This window comes from Dasypus novemcinctus, unplaced genomic scaffold, assembly GCF_030445035.2.
Source record: "Dasypus novemcinctus isolate mDasNov1 unplaced genomic scaffold, mDasNov1.1.hap2 scaffold_124, whole genome shotgun sequence".
Taxonomy (NCBI): domain Eukaryota; kingdom Metazoa; phylum Chordata; class Mammalia; order Cingulata; family Dasypodidae; genus Dasypus; species Dasypus novemcinctus.
Window position 1 is genome coordinate 585,090 of NW_026688150.1, and position 18,055 is coordinate 603,144.

At 47.2% G+C, this 18,055-nt stretch overlaps 1 protein-coding gene across 12 annotated transcripts in view; it reads left to right on the plus strand.

Moving 5' to 3' along the window:
• Positions 1-18,055, plus strand: part of LOC101418426 (cytochrome P450 4F2-like) — a 49,145-nt gene that overhangs the window by 20,227 nt on the left and 10,863 nt on the right. For 2 of the 12 annotated variants that reach the window (XM_058292567.2, XM_058292565.2), the window contains exons 2-10: positions 2,434-2,494; positions 7,051-7,249; positions 9,185-9,329; positions 10,459-10,512; positions 10,603-10,730; positions 12,526-12,647; positions 13,415-13,685; positions 14,183-14,249; positions 14,443-14,572. In XM_058292567.2, the coding sequence (XP_058148550.1) occupies positions 7,052-7,249; positions 9,185-9,329; positions 10,459-10,512; positions 10,603-10,730; positions 12,526-12,647; positions 13,415-13,685; positions 14,183-14,249; positions 14,443-14,572 (1,115 nt within the window). In that variant the 5' untranslated portion in view covers positions 2,434-2,494; position 7,051. Of the gene's footprint in view, positions 1-2,433; positions 2,495-6,526; positions 6,654-7,020; positions 7,250-9,184; positions 9,330-10,458; positions 10,513-10,602; positions 10,731-12,525; positions 12,648-13,414; positions 13,686-14,182; positions 14,250-14,442; positions 14,573-18,055 lie in introns of those variants that run through there. The other 10 variants (XM_058292562.2, XM_058292564.2, XM_071213596.1 and 7 more) reach the window with 7 other exon arrangements.

Here is an 18,055-nt window from a genome sequence, read left to right on the forward strand (position 1 = left end):
GTATATCTTGGGGTAGGCCTGTTGGAATTTATGGTGTTTGGGGTGTGTTGTGCTTCCTGGACATGTACATTCATCTCCCTCAGTAGATTTAGGAAGTTTTCAGCTATTATTTCCTCCAAAATCCCGTCTGTCCCCTTTCCCTTCTCTTCTCCTTCTGGGATGCCTATAATGCATACATTTGTGCATTTTGCATGATCGTTCAGGTCCCTAAGTCCCAGCTGGATTTTTTCTATCTTTTATCGGTCAGTTCTACTATCTGTTTGATTTCAGATGTACTGTCTTCTACATCACTAATTCTTTCCTCTGCCTCTTTGAGTCTGCTGTTATTTGCTGAGAGTGTATGTTTGATTTCTTGAACTGTGCTGTTCATCACCATCATATTCATTATCTTTTCACATATGATTGCAATTTCTTCTGTATTCTCTCCAAGTGTTTTCTTCATATTCTTAATCTCTTCCTTCATTTCATCGAATTGGTCCCAAATATATGTTTTTTTTCCAAAGATTTCTTTTTTTCATTTCTCTCCCCTCCCCCCCACTGCAGTTGTCTGTTCTCTGTGTCCATTTGCTGTGTGTTCCTCTTTTCATCTGCTTCTGTTTTTGTCAGTGGCATGGGAATTTGTGTTTCTTTTCTGCATCAGCTCTCCATGTGTGTGGCCTCACTCCTGGGCAGGCTGGGCTTTCTTTGCTCAGGGGGCTTTCTTTGCTCAGGGCACACTCCTAGCGTATGGGGCTCCCCTACATGGGGGACACCCCTGCATGGCAAAGCACTCCTTGTGTGCATCAGCACTGCACATGGTCCAGCTCCATGTGGGTTAAGGAGGCCCGGGGTTTGAACCATGGACCTCCCATGTGGTAGATGGATGCCCTATCCACTGGGCCAAGTCTGCTTCCCCCAAATATATGTTTTGAGAGCTTTAATTACTTGTTTGATATTCTGCTCCTCTTCTTGGTGTTTAGTTTGTTCATTGACTTGGGCCATGTTTTCCTGCTTATTGGTTTGGTTTTAGTTTTTTGCTGCTGTCTAGTCATCACTTTATCTTGCCACATTTAATTAGTTGCTTAGCTTCTTTGTCTAGTCTTGGGGTTTAATTAGTTGTTTCTGCATAAGTGTCATGTCTTCTCTTTGTCATTTTGTTCTTCTTATTCTATTTTCTTGTTGCTGGCTAAGTTCACTTTGAAGGAAAATATTAGGGCCAGGTAAAGCAAAATGAGTAAGAAAAGAAAATGTGTAATAGTAATATTGATAATCAATGTTAGCAGAGGAACCATGTGACATCTAGGAGAAAGGATATTAGACTCATGAAAGCTGTGTAGAGTTATAACAGTAAGTAGAGTACCTATAATGAGACAGTCAACTTTATATGGGAAGGAATATAGTATGAATTAAAAGGCCAGTGTTTTCAGGAAAGAGAGAAAAAGAGACAGTAATATAAAGAGTGAATAAAAGACAGAAAACTGAACAAAGGTATTAAAAATAAAAAGTCAGAAAAATAGGGGGGAAAACAAAGAGAGGTGTAATGTAAGAGAAACAATCAGTGATGGAGGCTAGAATGATGTAGAGGAAAGGAATAGTGTTGGTGGCTAAAATCAATACAGAGAGAAAAGAAGAAATGGAGGATGTGGAAACACAACAAACCTGAAGCGCTCCCTGCAGCACCTAATATATATATATATATAATAAAATAAAAAAGGAGAGAAAGAAGAAAAAGAGAAAATAAAGGGGGGACAAAAAAGAGGGGGCAAGCAAGAAAAAGAAAAAGAGAAGAGAAGAAAAAGAGCCTTGGGAGGATAAAGAGGAAGAAAAAACCAGAAGACAATGCAGCAATAACAACAACAACAACAAAACCAAAGTTTCAAGCTAGGAATCCTCTTTGCAGTTAAATAAAATGCTTAGGGATCTGATGTTCCCCCTTTCTCCCTTCCTCAGTTCCCTCTCTCCCAAGGTATCAGGAAAGCTGCATGAGGGGTCCAGTAAGAGATTCAAGTGGGTCCTTGGTGAACCAACTCAACACAGAAGACAATGACTCTTTAAAAAATTTTTTGTCTTTATTTATTTTTTTAATATTACATTAAAAAAATATGAGGTCCCCATATACTCCCGACCCCCCTCACATCCCTCCTCCCCCCATAGCAACAATCTCCTCCATCATCATGAGACATTCATTGCACTTGGTGAACACATCTCTTAGCACCGCTGCACCTCGTGGTCAATGGTCCACGTTATAGCCCACAGAGCACCTACACCTCACCAGAAACCCCAAACATGCTATTGGAAGCTTGGATAGCTCCTTCTACAGTCCCTCCCCCTTAGGTGTGCTAGGGGAGGGCTAATTGATTTTCTGACTCCACTTTCTCCTAGAACAAGTTTCCTATTCCAGGGCATTTAGGTAAATTGGACTTTCTCAGCTAATTTGCCTTTCCTTCTTCCCAGACTCCCCAAGACAGCTGGTATGCTCCTCCAAGCTCAAGAAAAAAAAAAGCAGACAACTCGGGTAATCACGGACCTTAGACAGACCTCAGGGTGTGCTAGATTTGGGAATGGGAAGTCCGGGATATTGCAGACTCAAGGTATGTGAGTCTGTGGAGCGTGGGCTATGGGGTTTAGGGGACACAGGCCTGGGAACCACGCATCCGGGAAACACAGGGTTTAGGAATGTCACTATGCAACCAACAGTTTTCAGGAATTGCCATGGCTGCCAGCCCTAGGGGAAAGGGTCCTGCCCACAACTTCTGACCTCTGTGTCAGAAACCCAAAATTCTACCTATTGCAAGAACCTCTTCTATCACTGTCTCACCGAATTGACATCTAGACACCTCCTGCCCTGCAAACCCCTGAAACAGCCCTCTCCAGCAGGACTCTGACCCTACTCAGCTGCTTCTTTGCAGGAGAGATTATAAGGTGCACTCACTCAGATGCCCTCTTGCCCTGCCTCCTCTCAAGTTCTTCTTTTTTGTGTACTGATTTTGGCTACCAACACTATCTCTTTTCCCTCCTGTATCCTTCTATCTTTTGCCTTCTGTTATTGCTCTTATATTCCTCCTCTCTTTGTTCAGACCTTAGTTTTTCTGGCTTTTTATTTCTAACACTTCTATTCTCTTTTCTATCTTTTATAAACTCTGTTTTTGTCCTTTCTTTTCTATTTCTCTCTCCTCATCATGCTGCCCTTTTAATTCATACTACATTCTTCTCTATAATCAGTTTCCTATTTCACTATAAGGTACTCCACTTCTTTATTCCTATAACTCTACACTGTTTACATGATTTTAACACCCATTCTCCTAGGTCTTATATGGTTCTTTGGCTAACTTTTACTATCAATATTACTATTATACTTTTTCTTTTCTTATCTCTTTTGCTTTCCTTGGCCCTAATGTTTTTTCCTTCAAGGGAACTTACACAACAGCAAGGAAATAGAATAAGAATGAAGTGTCAAAGAGAAAACTTCACATGCACACAGAAACAGCTACTAAATAAAACCTGAGAATACAGTGAGAGGCTAATCAGTTGAACAAACCCATCAAGATAAAATGATGACCACACAGCAACAAAAAATTGGAAACCATACCAATAAACAGGGAGACATGGCCCAATTCAATGAACAAACTGAAAACCAGGAAGAGAAGGAGAAAATTGAAGAACTAATCAAAACTGTCCAAATAAATATCATGGACCAATTTAATGAAGTAAAGGAGAGCATACAGAAAAAATTGTAAACATACACGAATAGATAGTGGGTGTGATGGTGATGAATGGCACAATCCAAGGAATCAACAATACATTCTCAGCAAATAACAGCAGATTTGATCAGGCAGAGGAAAGTATTAGTGGAGGACAGTACATCTGAAATCAAACAGATAGTGGAATTGATAGATAAAAAGATAGGAAAAATTCAGCAGGGACTTAGGGATTTGAACAACAACCCTAAATACACAAACATATGCTTTATAGGCATCCCAGAAGGAGAAGAGAAGGGAAAGGGGACAGAAGGTGTGTTGGAGAAAATAATGGCTGAAAACTTCTCAAATCTATTGAGAGAGATGGAGGTACATGTCTAGGAAGTGCAATGCACCCCAAATAGTATCAATCCCAACAGGCCTACCGTACCATGATCTTGTGATGTTCATGCTACTGAATGCCCCTTTACAGGTGAACAGTGGTACAGCTTAAGGCTTAAGGACATGCTATGGGAAGTTAGCTTTCCCAGACACATCTTGATCTGCCAATTTCCAACTGTGTGAGTTTGGAGAGGAGGGAAACTTTCTTTCTGCCTGACATCTGGAGCCAGTCTGGGCGGGAAAGGATAGTGTGGTTGGGAGAAGGAGGTTTGGGGTCTCCCCAACATCATATCTCTCTAAGGAGGAAAGTTTTTCCCCAACCTTCTTGCTCAGCAGCTCTGCTGGGAACCTCATCCTTCAAGCTCTCCCTCACCTGAGACCACTGCAAAGGATAATTCTGACTAGGAACAAGGGTGGGGCAGTCTGGAGAGCTGCACTAGTCCCATTGGGTGCTCCATCCTGGTTGTAGGAGCAGGAGCCTGGTAGGGACCTCAAGGATTCAAGGTTTATTCCCATGGGCCACCTCTATGTCTGAGACTCCACCTTAAATATTGTCCCTGGATAATGGCAGTGGGGACAGTGGCAGAGGCAAAGGGTTTGGAATTGGGAGTTTGACAGACCAGTGTTCACTCCAGCTGTGTGGCCTTGGGCTGGAGGCTTTGCTTCTCTGAGCCTCAGTTTCCTCTTCTGTTAAATGGGCATCTCTGCCTCCTCTGGATGTCACCACCTGGGTCTCCCCGTGTAACTCTTGGCATAGGTCTAGAAAGTTGAGAGGAGAGTGGCAGGGAGGAAAGGACATGGTTTCTGACACACAGTGGGTTCACTTCATGCAGAGTGCCTGGGGCAGGGTAGATGTGCTTCTAGCTTACTAATCACACTGTAAGCATGCTTTGGCAAAACACCAGACATGCAGTAGGCACACTCTTTGTATTGTGCACAGTATAATGTAGACACAACCTCTGCTGTGTCACAAGCTCAGAGAAGGCACACTGTGTTGACTGCCTGGCACACAGTAGGCACACTTTAAAAAAAAAAAAGATTTATTTATTTAATTCTCCCCCCTCCCCCAGTTGTCTGTTCTCGGTGTCTATTTGCTGCGTCTTGTTTCTTTGTCCGCTTCTGTTGTTGTCAGCGGCACGGGAAGTGTGGGCGGCGCCATTCCTGGGCAGGCTGCACTTTCTTTCGCGCTGGGCGGCTTCCTCACGGGCGCACTCCTTGCGCGTGGGGCTCCCCTACGCGGGGGACACCCATGCGTGGCAGGGCACTCCTTGTGCGCATCAGCACTGCACATGGCCAGCTCCACACGGGTCAAGGAGGCCCGGGGTTTGAACCGCGGACCTCCCATGTCGTAGACGGACGCCCTAACCACTCGGCCAAGTCCGTTTCTCCGCTGTAGGCACACTTTATGTAGGTGCCTGGCACATGGAAGGTGTGTTCTGTGAAGAGTTCTCAGCACACAGTGTTCTATGTAGAGTGTGCAGCACTCCGTAGGTTCACTATGTGTAGAAATTTGACACACAGTAGGCATAATGTGCAGACTGCCGAGCACACAGTAGGTGCTCTACGAAGAGTGCCTGGCACACAGTAGTGCTCTATGAAGAGTTCCTGGCACACAGTAGGCACACTATGTACAGCAGTTTGCACAGAGTAGGCTACTTTAGTACAGCACCTGATACATGTGCAACTCCAGTCCTAGCTGCCAATCACTTCTCTTCTCTGCCTCTATCTTAGGCTCTGGTCCTTCCTGAGGCTGCCTCCACTGCCCCACCTAAATCTCCCCCCCATGCCCCATTTACAGATGGGAAAATGGAGACTGCAAAGAGGGCCTGTGTTGCCCACCTTCAGAGCAAGGAGGGGGCAGAATGGGATCTCCACTCAGGGCCCCTGGTCTGTGCTCCGCTGCCTGGACCACATGTGCTCCCGGCCTCTCCCAGGCTGACCCTCATTTTCCCTCTGTCCTCCTCTGAGGTCCCCAAGCCTGAGCCAGCCCTCCAGGCATGCTTTGCCAGACTGACCTGTGTCTTTTTTCCCCGGAATTTAATCCCTGGGTTCTTTCTTCACGGGCTGGCTAGAATCGGAGTTGCATTTCTACCAGAACGTGTAGCCTGGCAGTGGACCCTCCAATTCCTGCTTCACTCAGGCGCACATGCTGGGAGGCAATTCACGTAGAGGCATTGGGCTGGTGATGCTGACCTGACCCCTGGACACCTGCTTTTCCCTGTCCTTTTGGAGAGCACAGGGCGTACTGGAACCTTGGGGACCTTTGTCCCTCTATAGCCAGTTCATTCCCCACTCTTGGTGAGAGGTGCTGCCCACACTGTGTGACCTGAGCCAGGGCCTTGGCCAGGCGTGAAACCTGAACCCTCCCCTTTCCCCTATTTTGGGCAGCTGCCGTGAAGGGAGGAGGCAGGCAGGTCAATGGGGATTGGCTGGTCTAGCCCCGCCCCTCCCACCCTGACTTGGCTCAAGGACCAAGGGCAGAGTCCTCAGGAAGAGGCAGGAGACGATTGCACTGGACAAGCCTCTCCTGTCTGAGGTGCCAGCCTGGGGTGACAGGTCTGCAGGGGGAGGTTTGCCTGGATCCCTGTTGAGAAGGTGAGGGTGTTGGGGCAGCACACTGGAATTATTGATTAAATGCCTCCCCCCCAATCTCCTCCCTCTGGCTGTTGGCTTAACTGGCCTTTCCGGACTCCAGCCAGCTCTGTTCCTCCCTTACCTGTCCATCTCCCATCCCTGTGCCCCCAACCCCCATCCCAGTCCCTCTCAATCGCCTTTTCCTTGTCCCCTCCCAAGCTCCATCTCTCTACCCATCCTTGCTTCCACCCCTCACTCCATCTCTCCCCCTTTCCATCCACGCTCATCCCTTGTCCTGCTGCTCCTCTCCATGGCCCTCTGCCTCTACTTTGTGAACCCTTCTCTCCCCTCCAAGCCCACCCTCACCACCCCTTTTCCTTGCCCTCAGAGCTCACCCTCTGTGCCTGCTTCCCGGCAGGATGCAGCTCCTGAGCCTGTCCTGGCTGGGACCTGGCCCCACGGCCCCCTCCCCGTGGCTGCTCCTGCTGCTGATCGGGACCTCCTGGCTCCTGGCCCACGCCCTGGCCTGGTCCTACGCCTTCTTTGACAAGTGCCGCCACCTGCGATGTTTCCAACAGCCCCCAAAGCTGAACTGGTTCTGGGGCCACCTGGGTCTGGTGAGTGGGGACCAAAACCAGGACTGGATTTCCCGAAGGGTCAGGAATGGGACTCATGGAGCTGCGAGATGGGGGGATGGATGTGATCTAGGGTGCAGTGATGCAAGGGAGGGTGATGGGAGCCCCTTTTTCCTCACCCATCCTACAGGACCATCTCTCTCCTCCTCTATGCACCCCATGATCCAAGGCCTTTCTCTCATTCTTACCCACCAGCCTGCTTGGGGCCACTTTCCAGCCTGTCTTCCCCACATCAGTGCGCCTGACTCCCCTGGGTGTTCTCAGGGTGACCTGCCCTGTCCCCAGGCTCCACCCTGAACATGGAGCCTTCCCCAGGGCACAGCCCAGGGTCTGCTCTCAGTGCACCTCAGGGCAGAGTCTAAAGTTCTCTGGGTCGTGGGGGCACAGCTGAGCTAGATGGGGAGTCTTCCCACCCACCCCTCCTGGGCACCTTCCTATCCTCATCTTGCCTCCCACCTTCAGAGGCTGTCCTTTACCCCACAACCGTGACCTCCTCTGATTTGGCCCTGCTCCCTCTTGTACTTAAATGGTTAGTTATCTAATTGATAGTTAACCATTTATCTCTCCCTTTAGACTGGGGGAAGGTACTCTATCCACAGTGCTTAGCCAAGGACCTGGCGTCCAGTAGGTGCTCAACAAATATTTATGTCCTAGAGGTTCAGCTGATCATCACTTCTGTGGGTCATCCAAGGCTGAGTGGAGGAGCTCCGGGCTGCTCCCCTTCCCCAGACCAATTCTATAGTGTGCACAGTTGACCAGCTCCCCCAATGCCCAAAGGAAACCTACAGCTTTGGAAAGGGTTTCTAAGCCTTGTTCAGGACTGGGGTGAGAAGCCCAAGCTCTTCTTGAAGCTGTCCTGAGATTCTGTATCTTGGAATTCCCTAAGGCCTCAGGATTGTCATAAATTTATTGCAATTCTCTCTCCCCTCTTGGCCATGGAATCTGGTCTGCAGTCTTTCCCTTCTCCCATCTCTTGTTGTGTGACCATAAACTAGTCACTCTCTCTGGACCAGTTTCACATTGCACATTGAATCTTCTATCCAATGTCCTTGAGAAGCAGGTAACAGGGTACACAAGGGAGAGCGACTTATGCCCACCTGTTCATAGCAGCCTGTGCATCAGGTAGATAGAGCATCCCCTGGGACCAGGGAAGATAGATAGTTCACGTAGAACCAGCCCCTGTGCCATCCCTTTGGGGAACCAGGCCTCAGATTTTTTATTTGTGAATGGCCCCTTGTTGGTCATGTCTGTAGTTTCAGGGAGAAGATGCATGGAGATACTCTGCACCCAGCCTGGTGGCAGGTGATGCTCCAGGAGCGAGCGCTGTTCTGATAGAGTTCATGTCCATCCTGGGTGAGGAGGACTTCTAAGGCTCAATAGTGCCCCATCTGTAGACCTTCCTCTGGGTGAGGAACCTCGCGGGGGCCACCATACAGGCTCTCCCTGGAGGACCCCTTCGACGAGTTTACCCCACATTCTCTCCCTCATGCTTCTCTCCCACATCGTCCCCATGATCTGCCCCCAGTGAATCTCCACAATGCCCCCCCTAGGGTTTCACACCCAGGAATCTACCGCCAGGGTCTCCACTATTCCCTTTGCTCACAAGCCTCCCCCTCCCCCGTGGGCTTTCCTCACAGTTCCCTTTCTGCTGCCCTCCCACACCAGGCTCTCCCTACCCACTGCATCCCAAGCACTTCCTCTCAGTGGCCAAAGAAGGTATATTTTTGGTCTGCCCTGGGTCACGACCCTGGGACCTGGAGACCCCTGGACCTTCTGGCTTCAGGGACAGTTGAGACCCTGCATCAAGGCAGAATCCCTACTGTGGTTGCAGCACTGCAGGAGGTGGGCCAGGGCATGGGGAGATGGAGACCTGCAAGTGGCTGCACCTAGGAGGTGACTGCACACTACTGCTTGCAGACGAACCCCTCAGAGCAGGGCATGAAAGTCCTGGAGCAACTGGTGGCCGACTACCCCCAGGGGATTGTGAGCTGGTTGGGGCCCCTCATGCCCCATGTCACTCTGTGGCACCCTGACACCGTCCGATGTGTCACCAACGCCTCAGGTACCCATGCAGAACTTGTGGTGATGGGTGCTGTGGTGGTTTCAAGGGTATTAAACCCCTTTATCCCAAGATCCAAGGGCCTCTGCTAATCCACTTTGCTCTATGCAGACACTCTGCCGGCCACCGCCTTCTACTGATGTCTCTGTGTTCCCTGCAGCTGGGTGGGTGATGCAAGGGTGAGGGACAGGTGGTGCTGCTGTCCCCTGCCCACCTGAACCCTCAGCTGTCAGATCTCTAGGCATTTCTGATCTCGACTGGACATGTCTGTGTGACTTCTGCTGTGTAACCCCACCTGGTCACTTCTGGTGTGTGCTTACACCTGGGATCACACATGTACGGTCTCAGTCATGTTGGGATCAGCTGTGACCATGGACATTTGGGCCATGTCCAGGTCCATCTGGTTCTTGGCAGAGATGCTGTTTTAGGATAGTCTGTTTCCCATCCTGGCCACGTCTGAGTGATATTTATATCTTGTTTGAGGTTAATTCTGGAATGTGTCTGGCACCCAGGATCCCTCTGAGAAATGTCTGTGACCTTATTTGAATCATGTTTGAGGGAGATATAAGGTATGCCTGGATCACATCTGGTCCATTTTGGGACATGAACAAGACCATATGCATATTATGTCTGGGGCACATTTGTGGGGCCGGCAGAGGTTCTGCAAGATGGACTCCAGGCCATGCAGAGCAAGTCATGTTATTTAATGGATATTTTAGTGTCCCATATATGTTGTGGCCATGTGAGATATCAAGGTCCATATCTGGAGAGGTCAATTGATGCTGGGGTGGTTGGGATATCCTATGTCCACAGGAAAGTTTTTGTAGAGTGTTGGCTGTGCTCAGGTGTTTCAGAACACATTAAACTGTGGAGGAGACATGTCGTGGTGTGATGTGGCATGTTGATCCAGGTCAGTGTGTCTAAGCATGCTGGAGCTTGTCTGTGAGCTCTTCTTTTCCTGTACTCTGGGGCTTCAGCCTGGTCTGGTTCCCCTCACCTTCCCCTGCTCTCTGCTTGCTTTCTGCATTCCCCCACTCCTGCAGTGCTGGTCTTGATGTGAGTAAAGGCATACCCTCCATCTAGACCCCTCTCTTATCCCTTGCATGGCTCCTGATGACCCATCTCACGTCAGCAACCATCGCACCCAAAGACATTATCTTCTACCCGTTCCTGAAGCCCTGGCTAGGTAAGTATCTGCAGGCAAAGGGAGTTGTGGTCAGTCACGGGGTTCAGGGGAAGGGGTGCCTCACCTGCTGCCCTTGGCTGCCTCTACTAGGGGATGGGCTCCTGCTGAGTAGTGGTGACAAGTGGAGCCGCCACCGTCGCATGCTGACCCCTGCCTTCCACTTCAACATCCTGAGGCCTTATATGAAGATTTTTAATGACAGCACGAACATCATGCATGTGAGTCCCTTGATCCTGAAGTCCCTGACGGAGCTAGTCTTAGGTGGAATGGACTTCATATGCATCTGGTCTGGAGTCCTGGCACTATTGCATGGCTTTGAGACCGTGGCTTTTCTCTCTGTGCCTCTGTTTACTTATTTCAAAATGTGGATAATGATCTCCATCCTGAAGTGTGGTCAAGAAACTTAATGGAAACATGTCCCTCACACATAGTAGGTGATCAGAAGTTGTTGGTTTCTAGGCTGCCTACCAGATTCCTTGCAATCCTAAGACAGTGTTGATGATAATGATGAATACTACATAGTAGCTATTGCTGAGTAACTCCTTCAAAACTCTTTGGTTTAAAACTCAAGAGGTAATTATTGCTAGAAGTCTATGGGTGAGTTTGGCTGGCTTCCCTGCATGTGGATGGGTTCCTTTATGCAGCTGTGATCAGCTGTGGGTCATACAGGTAGATTTGATTGTCCAGGCTTGCCTCTCACACATGCTTGGGTCTTGGTTCACTCAGGCTGACCTAGAATGACTTCTGCTGGTGAACTGCACTGTCTTCCTTGTGATTACCCATGCTTTAAGCCCAGGCTTGCACACATGGCTGAGGCCTGGTTACAAGGCATTGAGAGAAATTTGCAAAGCCTCTGGAAGCTTAGTTTTAGCATTATTCATCACTTTCACTGCATTCTATTAAACAAAGAAGGCCACAAGTCCAGTCTAAGATCACAAGAGGGGGAAGCTGTGGTAGAATCACATTGCAAAGAGCACGGATATAGGGTGAGATGAGGCATTGGGAAAAATATCTGCGAATGGTCGGTGATTTTCCCTACTTACAATCTCATAAGTTAGCTTGTAACTATTTCAAGGATTCTTCAAGAAAAGAACGGACTCTTGGGTCAGAATGAAAAGAGTTTGCTATTCATGGCACAATGTATGCTTCCTGTTGGTTTTGACTCTTTCTCCAAGCCACCCAAGTCTCACAGGGATGACAGGTGTATATGCAGACATTGGCATTAGTGGTTAGGAACACTAATTTTAGGGAATCTGCAACTTTCATATGAAGGACAAGCATGCCTGATTTTTGTCCAAGGGAAGGCATTACCTCATCCCTCAAGGTTGCTCACTGCAAGTACAACTCTGAGAAATGGTCCAGGTAAAGTGTGTCAAGTCCTTGAATCCTTGGCGTTTACAGGAGAAGGCAAAGTGAATCATATGGCCCATGAAGGCTTGCATCTCCCAGTACAGGGAATATTTTTGTAATCAGTTCACTTCTAAGATGGTGATGATGACGATAAAGAAATATTTATTAAGTACTTAATATACGCCAGAAACAGCCATTCTAAAATACATGTTGTCTAATTTAATTTTCTCAACTCTTTAAGGCAGAGATGATTATTTTTTGCCCTAATACAAGTTATTAAACTGAGGTTCAAGGTGGTTAAGGAGCTTGCCCAGAGTCCTTCAGCTAGTACATGAGCTGCTTTATCTGACATGGAAAAAGTTCATCTTAACTGTTATGAAGGAGATGACAGCTGGTACTCAGAGAAAGATGACTTCTTTGTGAATATACAAGCAAAGCAGGCACAGTTGGGACTTGAATCCACTTGTCCTGACTCCCAGACATGGACTCTTCTTGTCCTATCAGTGACAGCTTCCACTCTCACTTAAACCTGGTCATCCCTGAATGTGGGTACATGGAGTAAGGACCAGGAGGCTGAATAGATTCCAACCTGATAAGTGGAGCCAGGAAGTGGCCGCAGGGCATGTAGGAACTATCCTCATTTCTTCTCCTCTCTCTGGCCAGGACAAGTGGAAGCGTCTGGCTTCAGAGGGCAGCGCCCATCTGGAAATGTTTCAGCACATCAGCCTCATGACCCTGGACAGTCTTCAGAAATGCATCTTCAGCTTCAGCAGCCACTGCCAGGAGTGAGAACTTGGTCCATTCACTCAGGGAGTAGGTGGGACAGAGAGAGGAGTGACCATGGCAATCAAAAGGGCTTTCCTGGAGGAGGAGGGTGAGAGCTGGGCACTGAAGAACAAGGGAGGTGAGAGAGAAACAGAGGAACTTCCAAGCAGTGAAAATATTAGAGGAAAGGCAAGGAGGCCTGGAGAAGAAGAGTAATGAGGCACCATGGAAGTGGGTTTGGGGAGGTGGACAGGGGCTGGATCTTAAGGGCTTTCAAAATCTAGGCAGCAGTGTAGGAATTAATTCTCATGCTTCTAAGAAGCTATGGAAGGGGATGAGCAGCTGAGGGGTATGTCCCAAGCAGAACTTTGCAGATCATCTCTTTGTAGGTCTGACTTTTGACTGTTATGTTGACACTGGACATAAAGACACCAGAGAGAAGGCTGGGTCTATGAAACCTCAGAAGATGACATCTAAGATGGATGGAGAAGTTGAAGGAGGAGAAGGGACAGGACTGATAATGGGCAGGAGGGGAGAGCGCCATGTAGTCCAAGCTCTGCTCTGAGGATATGAGGACTGAGAGATAGCTCACTGAGCTGTGGATGCAGGGAGAGAAGGTTTGGAGAGGCACACCTCCTCTGTGATCTCCACCATGTACCTCTGGGGCAATCTTTTCCTGGATGCTCACAATCCTGGTAGGAGGTAGCTCCCAGATTCTGGGTAGGAGATGCTCCTTCCCCTTCATGGGTGTTAAATTGTTGCTTTTCTTTATGTCCTCCTCCTCTAGGAAGCCCAGCAAATATATCACCGCCATCTTGGAGCTCAGTGCCCTCGTGGCAAAACGGAACCAACAGATCTTCCTGTACTCGGACTTCCTGTACCACCTCACATCCGATGGGCGGCGCTTCCACAAGGCCTGCCGCCTGGTGCACGACTTCACAAATGCTGTCATCCAGGAGCGGCGCCGAACCCTCCCTGATCAGGCTACTGACGAGTTCCTCATGGCAAAGGCCAGAACCAAAACTTTGGACTTCATCGATGTACTCCTGCTGGCCAAGGTGGGCTCGCTTGGGATCTGAATTCAAGAGGCAGACAGGATCTTGATTTCAAATGTTAGATCAAAGAACCCAGATTCAAACCAGAGAGCACTGGAGAGCCATGTGAGGTGTTTGAGGAAGAGAGGGATTCATTATCTTAAAATGTGAGCAAATGTCTCTTGAGCAAGGCACAATTTGTAAAATCTAAGGCATGTTGCCAGCGAATCATCTCTTAACCGAGATTGCCAGGGTTTTTTTCTTAGAAAGCTCTCATTTTCAGAAACACAAAAATATTCACGGAGCATTGATTCTTCCCATTAGTGTCAAAACAAGAGACAAGGACACAGTGAAGTGGAATTTGGGGAGGGGGCTGTGGGAATGGTGAGGAAGGTAGGTTCTAGGAGTGCAGGGTGGGCTTGAGTTTCTGAAGGGATGATGGATCTTCAGACAGTGTCTCGGTTAGGGTGGGAGGCTCCCAGAGCTGGAGTGATAATTCAGTCTTCTTGCATTCTCTCCAGGATGAAGATGGGAAAGGACTGTCAGACGAGGACATCCAAGCAGAAGCTGACACCTTCATGTTTGAGGGTGAGGGTCTGAGAATGGGATCATGGTAGGAACAGGTGTCTTTCCAGTCCAAAGCCTTGGTGGGTGGACCCTGGACCACTCTATCCTGCACTGTGCTTTTCCATCCTCCTTGAGGGCTCCATGTCAGTGAGCTTTCTACTCTCTGGTTTTGAATCAACCCAGAGATTCAAGACTGCCTAATTGTGACCCTCAGGCCATGACACCACAGCTAGTGGCCTCTCCTGGATCCTGTACAACCTTGCAAAACACCCTGAGTACCAGGAGCGCTGTCGGCAGGAGGTGCAAGAACTCCTGAGGCACCGTCCGTCAGAAGAGATTGAATGGTGAGTGCACATTCTCAAGGTTTGTCCCTGAGTCGCTCTCATTGGCCCTGCTCTCCAGGTAGGGACAGAAGTAGATGGTTTGTTGATTCTTCCATTATTGATTAGTGAGACTAGGAGGAGATCCCAGTACAGGTCCTGGTATTCAACGTGTCCAAGAAATGGTCCAGCATTTCTTTTAAATCCTCAACCCCTTATTAAGGTCTGGTTTTGAATCCTCAACCCCCTAAGACTTTGCTGAGGTATCAAAATGCATCATGTCTGCTCTCCGTGCCTGAGCTTCTTTTTCTAACATGGAATCAGTCTTCAGTCCCCAGGGATATGGGAGAATTAACAGCAATATGTAAGGGCAGAATCTGGTTAGTACATGGTCAGTAAAGATACTTTTCCTTTCCTCCCTTGCTTTTCTCTCCTGAGACCACAATTTTCTGAGGATCTTCACCCTCCTGAATATTGCCCTTCTTCTGCCAAACAATTCCTACCATATTGACTAGTCCAGGCATTCTTTTTTCTTTTTTTTAAAGGTACAGTTTGATGACTTTTTTTTTTCTTCTTTATTTTCTTTTAAATGTTACATTAAAAAAAAATATGAGGTTCCTATATAACCTCCACCTGACCCACCCAACTCCTCCCATATCAACAACCTCTTCCATCGGGTGAATACATGTTGGAGCACTGCTGCGCCACATGGACAGTGGTCTACACTGTAGTCTACACTCTCCCGTAGTCCACCCAGTGGGCCATGGCAGGACACACAATGTGCAGCATCTGTCTCTGCAGCACCTCCCAGGAAAACTTCAAATTGTCAAAATGCCCCAACATCATATCTCTTCTTCCTTCTCCCTACCATCCTTGCTACCATGGCCACTTTCTCCACATCAATACTACAGTTTCTTCCCTTACTAATCACAATAGTTCCCCAGCAGAACACCAGTAAGTCAACTCTAGTCCATTCTCTCTTCTTCCATCCTATGGACCCTGGAATGTTTATGTCCAGTCCCTGTCTACATCAAGAGGGGGCTTAGATTCCACATGGGTGATGGAGGCAATTCTCCTGCTTGCAGTTGTAGGCACACTCAGCTGCCGGTGTGGTGGTTGACCTTCTTCACTTCCCTGTTATCTGACCAGGGTAAATCCAATAAATGAGAGGGTAGTATTTGCAAGTCTGCTGAGGCTCAGGGCCTGGCTGTCACATAGGCAGTTTGGAGATTCAAGTCTACTGAGTATACATCAACCCAAACACCAACCATAGGTCTGGTTAAAGTAACAGAAGAGGCATGTGTAGAAAGGTCATATCTGAGTCCAACTCATATCTGAGTGAACTCCTTCACTCTCAGGGCTCAATCTCCGAAGCAGGGCCAACTGACATAGCCCTGAACTCCAGAGCCATCTGCCATGACCATAGAACTTGTGGGTCTCTGTATCCCTCAGGAGAACCAGTACCTGGGTTTCTATCTACTTTGACTGTCTCTTGTACCCTGCTGAGGTGTGCGTAAGCATTATCCCGCTGATGACCTTCCAACTCTTTTTTGAAGACTCATAGCCACATAAACTCATTCATCCTTTCAAATTCCCCTTTTATCCAAAGTCAAAAAGCAGTTTTTAACACCTGTTATTACGTGTAGGCTGATATATTCTGCCTATCTGAGTTGACGTCTTTATTCAAGGTCTTTTTCTAGTTACGTCATCAGCTGTTGCTTGATAGTAATCCCTCAGTACCAGGTAGGCTCATCCCTGGGAGTCATGTCCCATGCTGGAAAGAAGGAAATGCATTTACATACTGAGTTTGGCTTAGAGAGTGGCCACACTTGAGCAAAGAGGAGGCTTTCATTAGGTAACTCTTAGGTACCCTGCAGCTCTAGGCCTAGTTCCTATTTGAGATGCACAGGCTCTCAAGCATAGTCATTAGTATCAAGGGCTCATCATTGGACCATCCATCTTCATTGGTCTTAGCCTTTGCACTTGGGAGATTGTTGTTGTTCCATTGGGGAATGTGATACAGCTCCCCTGGCTAGGAACTCAGCAGTCTCTCAGTTGTCATTTTTAACTGAAACCACTATGAAAATATCCAAACATTTTTATGTACCCTGTATACATGCCCTGGAGAACTCCCTCCCAACCCTGTGCCCCCTATCAATAACCCCCCACACCAGTGTTCCTCCCTTGCCATAGTTCAATCTCTCTGTCATCCAAAATTTCTTTAAAAAGGAAACCTAATATATTTCCAGGTTCCTTTAATAGTTAAATGGAATAGAGTCATGGGTTTAAAGTTTAGATATAGAATATATAGTAATTTAGAAAAATTAAATAAAGGAAAAATTAATTTGGGTGTCAAAAAATAGAAAAAAATGAAAAAACTTTGATTTTGACATTTTGCCTTTCATCACTGCTATTGGTGTTTCCCTGTATGTACTTTGACAAGGCAATTTTTTCTATTTCTTCCTCAATGTCTACACCCTTTCTTTTTTTTTTTCTTCTAATTCTGTAGTTTGTCTTCACATAATTTTTATTTATTTTTTGTCTTTATTTTTCAATGTTACCTTCAAAAAATATGAGGTCCCCATATACCACCCACTCCTCTCACCCCACTCCTCCCATATCAATAGCCTCTTTCATCATCATGGGACATTCATTGCATTTAGTGAATACATTTTTGAGCACTGCTGCACCGCATGGATAATGGTTTACATTATAGTTTACACTTTCCCCCGGTCCATCCAGTGGGCCTTGGTAAGACATACAATGACAGCAATTGTCCCTGCAGTACCACCCAGGAAAACTCCAAGTCCTGAAAATGCCCCCAAATCGTATCTCTTCTTTCCATTCCCTACCCTCAGCAGCTACTGTGGCCACTTTCTCCACATCAATGCTTCATTTTCTTCCATTACTAATCACAATAGTTCCACAGCAGAACACCAGTAAGTCCACTCTAATCCTCTAATCCATGCTCCATTCTTCCATCCTGTGGACCCTGGGATGTTTATGTCCACTATACCTCTATATCGAGAGGGGGCTTAGATTTCACATGGATGATATGGGTGCAATTCTCCTGCTTGCAGTTGTAGGCACTCCTGGCAGATGTTGGATATGTGGGAGGATTTCTTTCAAATGACACTTGCATCCCTGGACTACCCTTTATAGTCACTTTCCCTTTTATAAACAAGCTGTTATTCACTACAATGTATTACCATCAACTCTCCACATTTCCACACTTTTATAGTCAAGTTAATGAAAACTTCTCCATACATTAAGCATCAGTCATCCTCAGTGTTCCTCTTATCTCCTTTAAGAATACACCACCTACCACCAGGTCTTGAAGATGTTTTCCTGCATTTTCTTCTAGAAGCTTTATGATTCTTGCTTTTATATTTAGGTATTTCATCCACTTTGAGCTAATTTTTGTATAAGGTGTGAGATAAGTACTCTTTCTTTCTTTTGGGTTTGGATATCTAGTTCACCTAGCACCATTTGTGGATGGACTTTCTG